The 16842-nt window shown below is 44.8% G+C and overlaps 1 protein-coding gene across 4 annotated transcripts in view; it reads left to right on the plus strand.

The window, feature by feature from the left end:
• Positions 1-16842, plus strand: part of PPP1CB (protein phosphatase 1 catalytic subunit beta) — a 1120416-nt gene that overhangs the window by 715445 nt on the left and 388129 nt on the right. For all 4 annotated transcript variants that reach the window (XM_044059903.1, XM_044059904.1, XM_044059905.1 and 1 more), the window contains exon 6: positions 9469-9620. In XM_044059903.1, the coding sequence (XP_043915838.1) occupies positions 9469-9620 (152 nt within the window). The remainder of the gene's footprint in view (positions 1-9468; positions 9621-16842) is intronic.

Below are 16842 nucleotides of genomic sequence, written 5' to 3' on the forward strand. Positions count from 1 at the left end.
AAAAAATTGGCATGTTGTCACAAAGGGCAAATGGATCCTGGACATTATAAACAGAGGCTACAAATTCCATTTTCACACCCTTCCAAAAATGAGAGGCATGCCAAACCTGCCACACAAAGGGCAGATGCACAAAAGCAAATTACAGATCTCATAAACATGAAAGCTATTCAAGAGGTACCTACGCACGAACAAGGTCAAGGTTTTTATTCCAGGCTATTTCTGGTCCCAAGGAAGGGAAAAGATTGGAGACCTATTTTGGATCTATCCATCCTAAACACATTTCTACTCGTACTAAAATTCAAGATGCTCACTCTACAGCAACTTCTTCCCATGCTGGGCAAGGAGTCTTGGCTGGTAACATTGGACCTCAAGGAGGCATACCTGCATGTCCCAATCAGACAAAATTGCAGAAGGTACCTCAGATTTCTTGCAGGTTCAACTCATTATCAATTCTCTGCATTGCCCTTTGGCTTATCTACTGCGCCCAGAGTATTCACGAAATGCCTGGCATCAGTAATTGCCTACTGCAGACTTCAAGGGATACAAATATACCCCTATTTGGACGACTGCCTGATCCAAGCGGACAGCAAGCACATTCTTCTGAAACATCTGGCTTATGTAATAATGTTATTGAAATCTCTGGGATACACAGTCAACCAAAAAAAATCAAGGCTAATACCCTCTCGGAAGATAATTTTCCTGGGTGCCAAATTGGACACACACACCCAGATGGCCTACCTCACGCCAGAGAAGCAGGGGCAACTAATACAATACTTCAGAACACTTGCAAATTGCACCAGGCTGACTGCAAGGAAAATCCTGCAGGCTCTGGGATTCATGGCATCTTGCATCTTACTAATCCCATGTGCAAAGCTGCATATGAGGAAACTACAATGGTACCTGAAAAACATATGGTCTCAACACAGACACAGTTTGGAAACAATAATACCACTAATTCCATGTCTGCAAAAGGAATTTCTGTGGTGGGCTCAAGCATGTCAAACAAACACAGGTCTTCCATTCAGCAAGCCTCAAGCAAATCAAATCATCACAACAGACGCCTCGGACTACGCCTGGGGGGCGCACATGACAGATCGGTGCATTCAGGGCAAATGGTCCCAAAAAGAAACGTACTTCACATCAATCAAAAAGAAATGCTAGCAGTAATAAATGCTATTATAGCTTTCAAGGACCTTCTACAACCAGGTCAATTATTGATAAGAATGGACAACACCACAGTTATGTGGTACATAAACAGGGAGGAACACATTCTTACCCCCTATGCAGACTGGCCATATCACTTTGGAACATGGCCATGGACTTACAAATGGAACTACAAGCACAGTACTTGCCAGGCAAGGAAAACACGCTGGCAGACAACCTAAGCAGGAATATGACAGATCCACACGAATGGAAATTGCATCCAAAAGTTTTTACAGAAATAATCCAAGAATGGGGAAGGCCAGACATAGATCTCTTTGCCTCCCACAAGAATCATCAATTGACAAAATTCTGCTCAAGGATCTTCCATACAAAGGCCTGGAGAGTGGACGCTCTTTCTTTCAGTTGGACATCAATGACAGTTTATGCCTTCCCTCCTCTTCCTCTGCTGCCCAAAGTTCTATTAAAGACCAAAGCAGACAGACCAAAGATGATTCTCATTGCTCCGGACTGGCCAAGGCAACACTGGTACCCACTCCTGAGGAGCCTGACGCATTCTCCACCATGGACCCTGCCTCTAATGCCTCTTCTTCTGACTCAGCACAGTTTCAAACCTCTTCACAGCCAGCTAAAAACACTCAATCTTGCCGCATGGAAGATTCCTTAGCATCACAATAGGCCCTACTCTCCAAGGAGGTGCAGGATGTCATTTTGGAGGCCAGAAGACTATCAACTAGAAAAGCTTACTCCACAAAATGGAAACGTTTTTGTGTCTGGAATGAGAAAAAGGGCCAGGATCCAGGAAAACTGACTTTACCTCAAATACTACAATATTTGGCTGAACTGCTAAGCAGTGGACTTTCTTTCTCCTCCATTAAAATACATGCCTCAGCCATTTCTGCAGAATACAACACTGATCCACCTTTATTCTCTCACCCTGTCTTAAGACAGTTCCTCAGAGGGGCTAAGAATTTAAGGCCTCCAAGGAAACAACCAATACCTGCTTGGGATCTTAATTTCATTCTGGAAAAATTGACCTTACCTCCCTTTGAGCCCAGCTGCCTCATCAGATTTGCAATATTTGTCCTGGAAAACAGCTTTCCTTCTGGCTATCACCTCAGCTCGTAGAGTTTCAGAACTACAGGCTCTCATGGCTGTCCAGCCTTTTATCTTCCATCAGGACAGAGTTTCCTTATGAAACCAACCCGTCCTTTATGCCTAAAGTGGTATCCAGGGTAGCTTTAAATCAGGCCATACATTTACCTACTTTTTATCCTAATCCTCAAAACAAAGGGGAGAGATAACTACATTCCTTGGACATCCACAGACTGCTGCGTTATTATTTGGGCAGAACAAAGCCTTTCAGAAAATCAGAACAGCTCTCTGTGGCCTATGCGGTAGGAGCTCAAGGGAAGCCAATTTCCAAACAGACAGTCTCAAAATGGATAGCCCACTGCATTCGCTTTTGCTACTCCTTTCATGGCAAAACTGTTCCTACAGGCATTAGAACTCATTCCACCAGGGCCACAGCCACCTCTGCAGCCTTCCTCAGAGGAGTTTCTACCAAGGATATTTTGGAAGCAGCCACTTGGAGTTCTGTGCATACCTTCTCCAAGCACTACAACCTTCCATTATACTCCAAATCTAGAGCAGGCTTTGCCACTGCAGTCTTGCAGGGCATTTTGGCTCCTCCTAGTTCCAACTAGTGCCTACCACCCCTTCTTAGCTTTGGGATTTTTACCCATCTGTTATGACTGCAGCTGTATGCACGATGAACATAGTACAGATGTCCTTCATGGATGCATCTGCAGTCATAACAAGTGGGTTGTCCTGTCGTCAGGCAGCCCTTCAGTCGGCCGGATTCCAAAGTCCGGGTCCGGCTTCGGCTGATGTCGCACTCCACCCGACGTCATCACTGTTGGTCTTCGGGTATAAAGGCATCAGCCGACGCCATTTTCCTCAGTCTTTCTTGCTGCGTGGCGCCCGAAGCAGAAGCTGTTCGCAAGTGCCGGTCGGTCGGATCCAGAGATTACTTCTACCGAATACTACGAAGACTTCTAAAGCTAAGTACCCCGTTGGGGACTCTTTCTTGCCTCAGCCGATGTCAGAAAAAGTTAACAATTGTTTAAACTGTGGGAAACAAATACCTCATAAAGATTTCCACTCTTACTGTCTGCCTTGTTTAGGCCCAGCCCACGACGTAGCAGCCTGCTCGCCTGTGCTCCTTTCAACCGACGAACGCTTAGGCGCCGGTCGGAGTTTGCAGAACAGTTTTTCGGTTCTGATTTTGCGTACATTATGCCGTCGGATCCTCCGACTACCCAATCTAGCAAAAAACGCAAAGATAAAGACCGACACTAGCGGTCCGCGGTTTCGGCGAAACCATGGTCAAGCAAACATGAGTGTCTCGGTTTCGCCGAAACCGAGAAAACTGAACAAAGTACAGCTGAACCTATTCCTACAACCGAGGCCCCTGCTACAACTCTTGAAACGACTTCACAAATTTTACCCACTACGGTGGTTGACTTATCAGACACCATCCCTTGGATGTTTCTACCCCAGCACGTGGTGCTGCTAGGCCTCCAGCAGCCATGTCCATTAAGGCCTTCGCCAGGGCTAAAGCAGCCAAGACTACTAAAACAGTGCCTGTTAAACCACCCACATCCAGGCCCTCTTCTAGTTCTCAAATGCTTACTTTGGCAGAAGATTTAATTTCTTTAATTAGAGGATCTCAATCTCACCCAGACAGGGCCTCTCAGCCCCCAGAGAAGAGACCTAGGGCAGAGCCCCGAGCCAGTGTCCTCTGATTCTGCTGATGAATCAGACATAACTGACCAGCCAGAGGCTCCCTTCTCCAATTTTGAAGATTCTGATGCTGAAGAATCCATCCCAGCTGCTTCCCCACCAGAAGAATTCTCCTTTGGGGAAACCTTGCATGCCATGCGAGAACAGTTCCAATGGCAGCAACAGGATTTTTCAGACTCCAGAAAAGACTTAGGACTTTTCTGCACCTCCCACAGCACAGGCCCTTAGCTATACCCCCTGTTCTCTCTGTGGTGGATGATGCTTTCAATGATGTTTGCTCCGCTCCAGATTCTTTACCCCAGCCCCTGCCAAACCAGACAGATTTTACAGGGTGCCAGATACTCATCACCACCTTTACAAGGCTCCACTTGCAGACCCAGAAACTATATCCCAGGGCCCCAAGGCAGTAGCATGACCACAGCTAAAACCCTATTCCTTCTGAAAGGGAAGCAAGGTCATTAGACAGATGGGGTAAAAAGGTCTACACTTCAGCTACTCTCTCAGCTAGAGCTTTAAACTGTCAGTTTCACATGATACAATACCAAGAGTTTATGCTGGATCAGTTAACTAAAAAACTAACCACTGATGAATCTCTTGATAAGAAATATGTATTAGAGATGTTAAATAACATACAACAGGTTAGCAACCATTCCTTAAAATGTGGCTATGATGCACTGGAGGCTTCATTTAGATCAGCCATGACAGGCACAGTGATAAGAAGGCATGCATGGCTAAAGGAACAAGCTTTACCGGATCATGTTAAAGCTAAGTTGCTAGATGCTCCTATTGGCAAGACAAGTTTGTTTGGTACATCTGCCCAGCAGGTTATGAAGAAAATGGAAGAAAAGGCAAAATCTGTTCAAACTGTTAAAGATTTCTTGCAGGTTCAACCCCCAAGGTTTAGCAGGAACTGGCCTGCCAAAAATTGGTCCTTTCCTGACTCCACAAAATTTCAAAGGGGCAGGAATAGACGTTCCAGAGGCAGAAACCAATCCAGAGGAGGTGCCTACAGAGGAAGACAGTGGCAAGGTAACAACAGAGGCACAGACACAGCCACTGCCACTACATCAACACAACCACAGTGACTTAACCTAAATCCGCCTACCAGGGAACAAATAGCAGCTCCTCTAGGCGGAAAGTTAACCTTATTTTCAAAGAACTGGCACTACATAACAAAGGACAAGTGGATTTTACAAACCATAGATCAAGGTTACGGTTTCACTTCCACACTTTTCCAGTCAAAAGAGGAATGCCAAATCTACCTCCAAATCAAAAACAGAGGCTCTACCAGATAATGGAGTTAGCAAACATGAGAGCTGTGGAAAGAGTGCCAACAGCAGAGCAAGGAAAGGGGTTCTACTCCAGACTATTCCTAGTTCCAAGAAAGGGAAAAGTTGGAGACCAATTCTCGACCTGTCCACCTTAAATACATACATCATTGTCCCAAAATTCAAAATGCTGACCCTACAGCAACTTCTTCCCATGCTGGGCAAGGAGTCTTGGCTGGTAACTCTAGATCTCAAGGAGGCATACCTGCACGTCCCCATTCGACCAATCTGCAGAAGATACCTCAGATTTCTTGCAGGATCAGAGCACTATCAATTCTCAGCATTGCCTTTTGGCTTATCTACTGCGCCCAGAGTATTCACGAAATGCCTGGCATCAGTAATCGCCATTGCAGACTTCAGGGAATTCAAATTTACCCATACCTGGACGACTGCCTGCTACAAGGGGACAACAAAAGCAAGCTGACAACAGATTTACAAAGGGTCATTTACTTGCTACAAGCACTGGGATACACAGTCAATTTACAAAAGTCAAGGCTGATACCATCCCAAACAAGGACATTCTTGGGCTGAATTGGACACAGTAAAACAAATGGCATTCCTGACTACAGAAAAACAAAAGAACTCCCTCTATACTTCTTGGCACTAACAAAACTGAACAAGTTAACAGCAAGAAAAGTACTGCAGGCCTTGGGCTACATGGCATCATGCATAATCTTGGTTCCATTTGCCAGACTACATATGAGAAAACTACAGTGGTACCTAAAGAATTTATGGTCCCAACACAGACACAGTCTAGAAACAGAAATCCCACTAATTCCATGCTTAAAACAGGAGTTCCTATGGTGGGCTCAGGCATGCCAGTCAAACCCAGGCCTACCCTTTCGCAGATGTCAAGCAAGCCAGACCATCACAACAGACGCTTCAGACCTAGGATGGGGGCCCACATGCTGGACAAATGCGTGCAAGGATTGTGGACACAGGATCAACTTCAACTGCACATCAACCTAAAAGAAATGCTGGCAGTAAAACTGGCAATCCAAAAGTTCAAACCATTTCTCAGAGGGCCAGTTGATGATAAGGACAGACAACACCACAGTCATGTGGTACATCAACAAACAGGGAGGCACTCATTCATACCCTCTATGCAGAATGACCTTGGAGCTGTGGACCCTGGCACTCAGCTACAACATCCAGTTACAGGCAATATTTGTACCAGGGAAAGACAATACCCTAGCAGACGTATTAAGCAGAACCACTTCGGATGCCCACGAATGGAAGCTTCACCCGGACATCTTCAAGACCATCTCAAAGAAATGGGGAATGCCACAGATAGACCTATTCGCATCACCTCTCAATCACCAGCTCAAAAAATTCTGCACAAGGACATTCCACCCATTGGCATGGAAAGTGGATTCGCTCTCTTTCAACTGGAAAGGCCTAACAGCATATGCATTCCCGCCTCTTCCTTTGATACACAAGGTACTACTGAAAATCAAGGAAGAGCGTCCAAGGTTAATCCTGATAGCTCCAAACTGGCCACGACAACACTGCTACCCACTACTGAGGAGCATGTCTCGAACAATATGTGGACAATTCCCTGATGCCCTTGATGTTAACGCAGAACAACTACAGCATCATACATCCAAACCTAAAAACCTTGCAACTGACTGCATGGAACATCACATAACAGCAGCTATTCCAGAACTCTCCCAAAGAGTTAAAGACATTATTCTTGAAGCACGCAGACCTTCAACAAGAAGGAACTATGCTGGAAAATGGAAAAGGTTTGTCATCTGGAGTACGGAAAGAGGAAAAGATGTCAAACATAGATATGCCTAACATTCTGGAGTATCTGGCCGAACTTCTTCATTCAGGCCTGTCCTACTCCTCCATCAAGATACATGCATCAGCTATTTCAGCAGAATACAGCTTGGATACACCTGTTTTTTCGCACCCTTTGCTCAGGCAATTCCTCAGAGGAATCAAGAATGTAAAACCTCCAAGGAAACCACCATTACCAGCTTGGGATTTAAACTTTGTGCTAGAAAAGTTGACACTAGCACCCTTTGAACCAGCAGCAACAGCAGACCTACAACACCTGTCATGGAAAACTGCTTTCCTACTGGCAATTACTTCAGCAAGGAGGGTTTCAGAACTACAGGCCTTAATGGCAGTGCAACCCTTCCTAATCTTCCACCAAGATAGAGTGTCCATGAGGACTAATCCTACATTTATGCCTAAGGTGGTATCCAGACTGTCTTTAAACCAGGCAATCCACCTACCTACCTTCTTTCCCAACCCACAAAACAGAGGGGAAAGAATACTGCATACCTTGGATGTACATAGACAGCTACGCTACTACTTGGACAGAACAAAAATAGCAGAAAGACTGACCAACTTTTGTAGCCTATGCAACAGGAAGGGAAGGAAAAGCTATTTCCAAACAGACAATCTCCAAATGGATAGGAAATTGCATACGATTCTGTTACTCCTTCCATGGGAAACCAATTCCACAGAACATAAGACCTCATTCTACAAGGGCAACAGCCACTACCACAGCCTTCTTACGAGGAGTGGCAACCAAAGACATTATTGAGGCGGCTACTTGGACCTCCGTGCATACATTTGCCAAGCATTATAATTTGCCTCTATATTCCAGATCCCGAGCAGGGTTTGCCACTGCTGTACTGCAAGGGATCCTAAACACACCATAATCTATTTTTATCCTCCTCCCTAGTTGGCTATGGTATTCTACCCACTTGTTATGACTGCAGATGCATCCATGAAGGACATAGTACAGTTTTGTACCTACCATAAATGTAGATGTCCGAACTGGATAGCATCTGCAGTCAGGATTACCTCCCTCCATCCCTCTGTGGTACTCCTAGGGTGTTTACCCTTCTAATAGCTAGCTGTTGGGGAGTCTTTTATGGTGTATTTGTTTGTGTATATGTACATACATGCTTATTGTTGTGTTTACCTCTATCTATTTGGAAACATTGGCATCTATCCAAATTTTAGCCTGCAAGAGGGCTACTGGCATCTGGGGCAAGAAACACTGAGGAAAATGGCGTCGGCTGATGCCTTTATACCCGAAGACCAACAGTGATGACGTCGGGCGGAGTGCGACATCAGCCGAAGCCGGACCCGGACTTTGGAATCCGGCCGACTGAAGGGCTGCCTGACGACAGGACAACCCACTTGTTATGACTGCAGATGCTATCCAGTTCGGACATCTACATTTATGGTAGGTACAAAACTGTACTTTTTGTACCTACCATAAATGTAGATGTTAGAGTGCTAATACAGCTGCAGTCCAGGTTTCCCACCCTCCTTCCCCTCTTGGGACAGGCCTATAGGCTAACACATCCGCATATAACCTGATTGGGGTTTTCATTTATGATGTATTTGCTTGCAACTACTGTATTTTGATTATATAGCACTGCATTATCACACAAATTTATTATTGCCTTCCTTCTGGGGGCACCTGACATCTGGGGCAAGAAAAACTGAAGAAAATGGCGTCTGCTAGTTCCTTTATACCCCTGTCGCACTGATGTCAGGGAAGAAGCGACGACAACCGACGCTGGACCTAGACTTTGGAATTCGGCCGACCGAGGACCCGCCTGATGGCAGGAAAACCCATCTGTTATGACTGCAGCTGTATTAGCACTCGAACATCTACATTTATGGTAGGTACAAAACTGTACTTTTTATACCCCCTGACCTCATGGAAGAGGTGACAGCTTCCGATACAGAAATCCCAAGACTCTGGTATTCAGGCCGACTGAGGGCTACCTGCAGGCAGATAACCCAAGTGTGATGACTGCAACAGTGAATACACTCAACATCTACATTTATGATGTGTACACAACTGTACTTTTTGTGCCTTTATCTGTTTTGTGAATGTGCTTGCTGAAGCTCCATGATAATATGGAACCAGAGTACCTTTGTAAACCTGACACATGAGGTCTCGGAGGCTTTTCTGATCTGGAGTGCAGAAATGTAGACTGAAGGAATTGTTAAGGTAAAGGTTACTTAAGGAGGCATTACACCTTCAATTCACTCTCAAAGACCAGCTTAAGTGAACAAGCACTTCCACATCTGCTAAATGCATGTAATTTTTTTAATGATTTCCTTCTTGATACAGGTTTGCCGTTTGACTTGCTACAGGATTTTTAATATGTTTTCTGTTTTGTTTTTTCCCTCAAAGGTTTGCTTTGTGACTTGCTATGGTCTGATCCTGATAAGGATGTACAAGGTTGGGGTGAGAATGACCGAGGAGTGTCGTTCACTTTTGGAGCAGATGTGGTTAGCAAATTTCTTAACAGACATGATCTAGACTTGATCTGTCGAGCTCATCAGGTGAGCACACTTCTCTGGTGGAGGAAAATACATTTACAGAGACTGTCAATAATTCATACAAGAGATGTCTTGTTTCCTTTTTCATTGAGTTGCAGACGTACCCCTATACCATAGCTCATTTTTGTAAAATGTTACATTGCTTTGCTAGCAAAGGAAGATGGCCTGTTTAAATACATGTGTAGTAATTGATGTTCTGTAGTCCTATCTCGCCTTCATTCTTACACATGGGTTCTCGGCCTATTAGCAAGCTCAAAGTCTTCTAGTTGGCTCGTGGCTAGGTAGATATCCTTTGTTGCACCAGTGTAATCCCCAGATCTCATTTGCCGCTTCGAGGAGTTCGGATGTGCTTCTTCTTGGCCGTGGCCAAGTTCAACACATTTTGTTTTTTTTCTATATTACAGCTTAACTTTTCAAGTTATATAGCCTTTGCTAGTCTTTTATTATCGTTAGAGTAGTTTTAGTCTTGCTGAAGTACCTTTTTTAGAGTAGTTTTAGTCTTGCTGAAGTACCTTTTTTTTCTTCTATTTAGTGAATTATTGTTGAGAACTGGTTGGCTGATGGCCTTGTTTTTCTCCTTCATATCCTGTGTGCCAGTTTGTTCTATTTGACAGGCGTTTTGCCCCTAATTGTTATTTACTCTGCTAGATTAGCTTAGACAATTTGGTAGTTCATAAGTTTAGGCCCGTTTGAGTTAGAGGGCCTAGGTTTCTCTCTCTCCTCTCTACCCAGGGCTAGAACCTTTTGAGTTGGAGGGACCTATTCCTCGTGGTTGTGTGATTGTTAGTGTGGTAAGGGCTAGGCCCGTTTAAGTTAGAGGACCTAGTCCTCTGTGTGTTTAGCTTGTGTCTTTTTGCTGCATCTCAGTACCATGTCTAAAGAGGCAAAAGATCATAAACTGTCGGGGTTTAAGAAATGTGTGAAATGCTCGCAGAAGATGTCTATTACCGATGGCCACAGTAACTGTGTGTGTATTGCTTCAGAGCCATCCATTTACAAGAAAAGTACAGTTGTGTACACTAACCATAAATGTAGATGTTTGAGTGTATTCACTGTTACAGTCATTACATTTGGGTTATCCTGCTGGCAGGTTGCCCTCAGTCAGCCTGAATTCCAAAGTCTTGGGTCCTGCGTTGGCTGCTGTCGCCCCTTCCCTGACGTCAGGTCGTCAGGGGTATAAAAGAAGTGGCAGATGCCATTTTATTCAATTTTTATTGCCCCAGATGTCGGGTGCCCCCTAAAAGGTAGCCAAAATTTATATATATGTAACTACATGCACCAATATAAACTTTACCTTCATCTACAAGCAAATACACCACTTAGGTTGTATAAATCAGAGAAGGAAAGATAAGTTCCAGCAGAAAAAAGGGGGATGGCGGGTGGATAACCTGGACTGCAACAGTGAATACACTCGAACATCTACATTTATGGTAAGTGTACACAACTGTACTATGTTCTTCGTGTTTCACTGTTGCAATCATTACATTTGGGTAGAGTCCCAAAGCTATGGTTGGGGGGCTGGAGCTAAACAGCATTAGGAGCGGCTATGAGACCCTGCAGAACTGCAGTGGCAAAGCCTGCCCTGGATTTAGTGTAGAGTGGCAGATGATAGTGCTTTGTAAAGGTGTGTACTGAACTCCAAGTAGCAGCCTCTAAAATGTTTTTGGTTGGTACTCCCCTGAGGAAGGCTGCTGAAGTGGCTGCAGCTCTGGTTGAATGTGGCCTAATGCCCTTAGGCACTAGCTTGCCATGCTGTGAATAGCAGAAAATAATGCAGTGTCCTATCCACTTTGAAATAGTCTGCTTTGAAGATGGCCTTTCCTTGTGATCCTGCAGCATATGCCACTAGTAATTGCTCTGTCTTCCTGAAAACATTGGTTCTGTCCAAGTAGAATCTAAGCTGTCTGTGTACGTCCAAAGAATGCAGAATTCTCTCTCCCGAGCCACACTGGACACCACCTTAGGCATAAATGTTGGGTTTGTCCTCAGAGAAAACCCTGTCTGGATAAAAAATGATAAAAGGTTCCACAGCCCATCAGTGCCTGTAGCTCTGAAACTCGTCTTGCAGAAGTTATTGCTAGGAGCAGAGCTGTTTTCCAAGATAAAAACTTTATATCAGCAGTAGCAGCTGGCTGAAAAGGAGGCAGGGTGAGTTTTTCCAGGACATAGTTGAGGTCCCATGCAGGTATTGGTGGTCTCCTTGGAGGCCATAAATTTTTGGCTCCTCTGAGGCACTGCCTTAATAAGGGATGAGAACAGATTTGGTGGCTCTGTATTGTAATGAGCCGAAGTGGCAGAGGCATGAATTTTAATTGATGAAAAAGATAGGCCTTTGTCCAGCATCTCAGTTAAGTATTGCAAAATCTGAGGAATATTTGGGACAGCTGTATCAGTTCCTTGTGTCTGGTTCCAAGTACAGAATCTTTTCCATTTTCCAGCATATGATTTTCTAGTACTAGGCCTTCTGGCTTCCAAAATGACCTCCATCACAGCTTTACTGAGAGGTGTGTTTTGTATGACTACATTATCTGCCATGTTGCCAGGTTTAAGGTCCTGAGTTGGCTGTGCAGGATCTGATTGTTTTGCTGGGACAGTAGATGAGGTATTTGAGGTAAGGTCCAAGTTGGGCATTGAGATAAGTTCCTTAGGATTGGATACCAGTACTGGCGGGGCCAGTCTGGGGCAATCAGTATCATCTTTGGCTTCTCCTGTCTGACCTTTAGGAGTACCTTGGGGAAGAGAGGCAGTGGAGGAAAGGCATATACTGATAGCTTTTTCCAGCTGAAAGATGGGGCATCCACTTTCCATGCTTGCCTGTGATAAGTCCTTGTACAGAATCTTTTTAGTTGGTAGTTGAGGGGAGGCAAATAGATCTATGTCCGGGTATCCCCATTTCCTTGGTATCATGCTGAAGACTTGTGGATCCAGCTGCCACTCGTGGGGATCCTTGAGGTTTCTGCTTAGTTCGTCTGCCAGAGTATTTTCCTTTCCTGGCAGGAATTGTTCCTGCAGATGCACTTTGTAAGTCAATGCTGTGTCCCACAAAGCCATGGCTAGTCTGCAAAGGGGGTAAGAATGTGTGCCCCCCCCTGCTTGTTTATATACAACATGACCGTGGTGTTGTCTGTCTTTAACAGTAGTTGTGCCGGATGAAGTAGGTCCTTGAAGGCTGTCAGGGCATTTTGAACAGCTAGCATCTCTTTTTGATTGATATGTAGATGCATTTGGTTTGAAGACCATGTGCCCTGAATGCATCTTCCTGCCATGTGGGCCCCCTAGGCATAATCTGATGCATCTGTCGTTAGTGCCTGCCCGGCTGGGGGTAATGTGAATGGCTGTCCCTTGTTCTGGTGACAAGCCTTGACCCACCATCGAAACTCCTGTTGCAGGCAGGGAATGAGAGTAACCATTGTTTCCAGGCTGTGGCAATGTTGAATCCAAACACTTTTTAGGTACCATTGAAGTTTCCTCATATGCAGTCTTGCATGTGGAATTAGTAGGATGCTGGATGCCATGAAGCCCAAAGCCTGCAGAATTTTTCTTGCAGATAACTGGGCCTTTGTTGCCAACAGTTTGAAATAGTCAGTTGCCTTTGTTTGTCTGGTGTGAGATAAGCCATCTGGGCAGTTGTATTTAAGCTTGCACCCAGGAATATTATCTCTTGAGATGGTACTAGTTTTGATTTCTTTTCGTTGATTGTGTACCCTAAGCATGTTAGAAGTCTCTTCACAAAACAGATGTAGAAGAATGTCCTTGCTCTCTGCTTGAATTAGACAGTCGTCCAAGTAAGGATATATTTGTATTCCTCTTTGTCTGCAGAATGCAATTACTGGTGCCAGGCACTTTGTAAAGACCATGGGTGCAGTAGATAAGCCAAAGGGCAGTGCAGAGAATTGGTAATGCCTTGAGCCAGTCTTGAATCTGAGGTATCTTCTGCATGATTGCCTGGGACATGTAGGTATGCCTCTTTTAGGTCTAAAGTTACGAGCCAACCATTCTTGCCCAGCATGGGCAGAAGCTGCTGCAAAGTCAACATTTTGAATTTTGGTATATCCAGGAATGTGTTCAGAATAGATAGGTCCAGTATTGGTCTCCAGGCTTTGTCCTTTCTGGGTACCAAGAACAGCCTTGAGTAAAATCCTTGTCCCTGCTCTTGCTCTGGTACTTGTTGAATGGCCCCCATGGCCATAAGGGATGAGACTTGTTTTTGTACCTCTGCCCATTGATTTTTTGGCAGATCTGGCCAGCCGTTTGCCTTTGGCAGGGTATGGAAGTGGAACTTGTAGCCTTGTGACACTAAATTTAGAACCCACTTGTCCTATGTTATAATGTGCCAATTTTGAGAAAAAAGTGCTAATTTTCCCCCTAAGGGTGCTGCAGGAGAGAAGTGCTTGGTGCAGGCAGGGGGAAGTCATTGGGACTGTTTACTGTATGGTTGTGATTTGTCGTCTCCAACTTTGGAGGTAGAAGCACCCCATTGCTTTGACCTGTATGAACCTTGTGCCTGGGATCTGCCTCTAGGGCATCTGGATCTGCCCCTTTGAGGTCTGACACGGAAAGGACCAAGTCTTTGCATAGATTTAGCTTTGTTCTCCATTTTCTTTAACACCTCTTTTGCCTTAACACCAAATAAGTATCATGTTGTAAAGGTGCATCTAATAATTTAACTTTGACATAATCAGGCAGATTTTGTTCCTTTAACCAAGCATGCCTCCTAATTACAGAACCTGTAACTGCGGCCCTGCAGGAGGCCTCCAAAGAATCAAAACCATATTGCAAAGTATGTTTTCCAACTTGTTCAGTTGCATGCAATAAATCCTGCATTTCCTTGTTTTACGCACATTCAGAGTTTAACAACATTTTCTGTTTAAGCAAATCATGACATGTTGCTGATATTTGAGCATATGAAACTGACAGTTTAAGGCCCTGATAGCCAAGGTAGCAGATGTGTAAACCTTTTTAACCCATCTATCCAGTGCCCCAGAATCTCTGTCAGAGGGGTAGGGTTTTTTGCAGCGGAAGCCTTAACTCTGGGACCCTGTGAAATAGTTTCTGGGTCTGCAGCAAGGTTTTTAAAAAGGAATTTATGAGAGTCAGGAACCCTGTAATATCTGTCAGGAGCTGGAGGTAAGGAGTCAGATATCAGACTAGATTCCGAAAACACATCATCTACAATGTCTAACACAGGTGGAATGGCTAGAGGCCTATGTTGAGGTAGTAAAATGAAGTCCCTGAGCCTCTTTTTAGATTCTGAAAAATCTTGGCTCTCCCAGTGGAAATGCTCCCTCATGGGGTATACAAGGTTTCCCCAAAAGAATAGTCCTCTGGAGGAGAAGCTGAAGGGTATAGATTCTTCAGCATCAGAATCCTCATAGGGGGGAAGAGAATATTCCTGATCAGAAGAGGAATCAGAAGAAATAGAAACCTGATCTGAAGATTCATAGTCAGTCTCTTGCGTAGGCCTCTTACCAGGAGGGGGTGGGAACCCCTGATCAAGCTAATCAAATCTTCAGCCATTTTGAGCATCTGTTTTTTGGCATAGAGGCCTGTTCACGTGGCTCGAGTTTGTTTCTTTGCATTAGAAGGTGCTTTAGTCTTTGCCTTTGAAGCTGAAATCGGTTTAATGTAAAGATGTTTAGGTCTGAATACACCCTCAGAAGCTGGTGCCTGCTCAGCAGCTCTGGACCCATCTGAGGGAATAGTGTCCGAGGCTCCAATACCTTGAGTTTCCAGTGGCATAGCCAACGCCACGTGGGAGTCAGTAGCGGCCTGCGACTCTAAAGTAGCGAGTGTCAGGGCTTCGAAAGTGCCTCACTGAGAACTGGCTTAGGAGAAGCTTCGTCTGTTTTGGGCCTCGGTTGTTTATCTCTCTCCTTTTATTTGTGTTTTTTGTGAATTCCGGTAATCGGATGGCTATCATACGACATTTCTGGATAATTAAACCAGCATCCAAAATAGTTTAAAGCAAAATCATACCGACGCTTAATAGTGCTTTGGTTAAATCTAGCACATAACCGACAACCAGAAACGTTGTGATCAGGGCCTAGGCAAGGAATACAGTAAGAATGAAAGTCCTTATGAGGTATTTGCTTTCCACAAGAAATACAGTTTACTTTTTCTGACATCGGTCTGGAGCAAGAAAAAAGTTTCCCCAACGGGGTACTTAGCTTTATTGAAGACTTCAGATCTGAAACTCGAACGCGAAAATCTCAGGAGTTGGCCGACTGGCACTTGCAAACTGCTTCTGCTTCGGTCACCACTCGGCAAGAAAGACTGAAGAAAATGGTGTCGGCCACTTCATTTATACCCATGACGACCTGATGTCAGGGAAGGGGCGACAGCAGCCGGCACAGGACCCAAGACTTTGGAATTCGGGCCGACTGATGGCAACCTGCCAGCAGGATAACCCAAATGTAATGACTGCAGCAGTGAAACACGAAGATCATCGTTTGTTTTGCCATTCTTTCAGTGCCAGGGTCTTACAGGAGTGGAAGAATAAACTAATATTAAAAGATCTCCGTAAGTCTTGCTTTGAGGAAGACTTGGCCAGTTCATCTTCCTCCTCCAAATCGCATGGATCTAAAAAATAAAAGGCCAAACCTTCCAAGAGGCATTCCCCGATGCCATCCGGTGCCTCAGAACCGCCTCCCAAAATGTCGAAACCAAACAAGATGTCCTTCAAGGATGCATCTGCAGTCCTTACAAATGGGTTGTCCTGTCGTCAGGCAGCCCTTCGGTCAGCCGGATTCCAAAGTCTGGGTCTGGCTTCGGCTGGTGTCGCACTTCACCCGACGTCATTGCTGCAGTTACTCGGGTATAAAGGCATCAGCCGACGCCATATTCCTCAGTCTTTCTTGCCGCGTGGCGCCCGAAGCAGAAGCTGTTCGCAAGTGCCGGTCGGTCAGAACCAGAGATTACTACTACCGAATACTTCTACTACTACCGAAGACTTCTAAAAAGCTAAGTACCCCGTTGGGGACTCTTTCTTGCCTCAGCCGATGTCAGAAAAAGTTAATAACTGTTTAACTTGTGGGAAACAAATACCTCATAAAGATTTCCACTCTTACTGCTTACCTTGTTTAGGCCCAGACCACGACGTAGCAGCTTGTCTAGCCTGTGCTTCTTTTAACCGATGGACGCTTAGACGTCGGTCGGAATTTGCTGAGCAGTTTTTCGGCTCTGATTTTGCTTATATTATGCCGTCGGATCCTCCGACTTCGCAAAT

This window comes from Protopterus annectens, chromosome 1.part2 (genome assembly GCF_019279795.1).
Source record: "Protopterus annectens isolate FY-2018-M chromosome 1.part2, PAN1.0, whole genome shotgun sequence".
Classification (NCBI taxonomy): Eukaryota; Metazoa; Chordata; order Ceratodontiformes; family Protopteridae; genus Protopterus; species Protopterus annectens.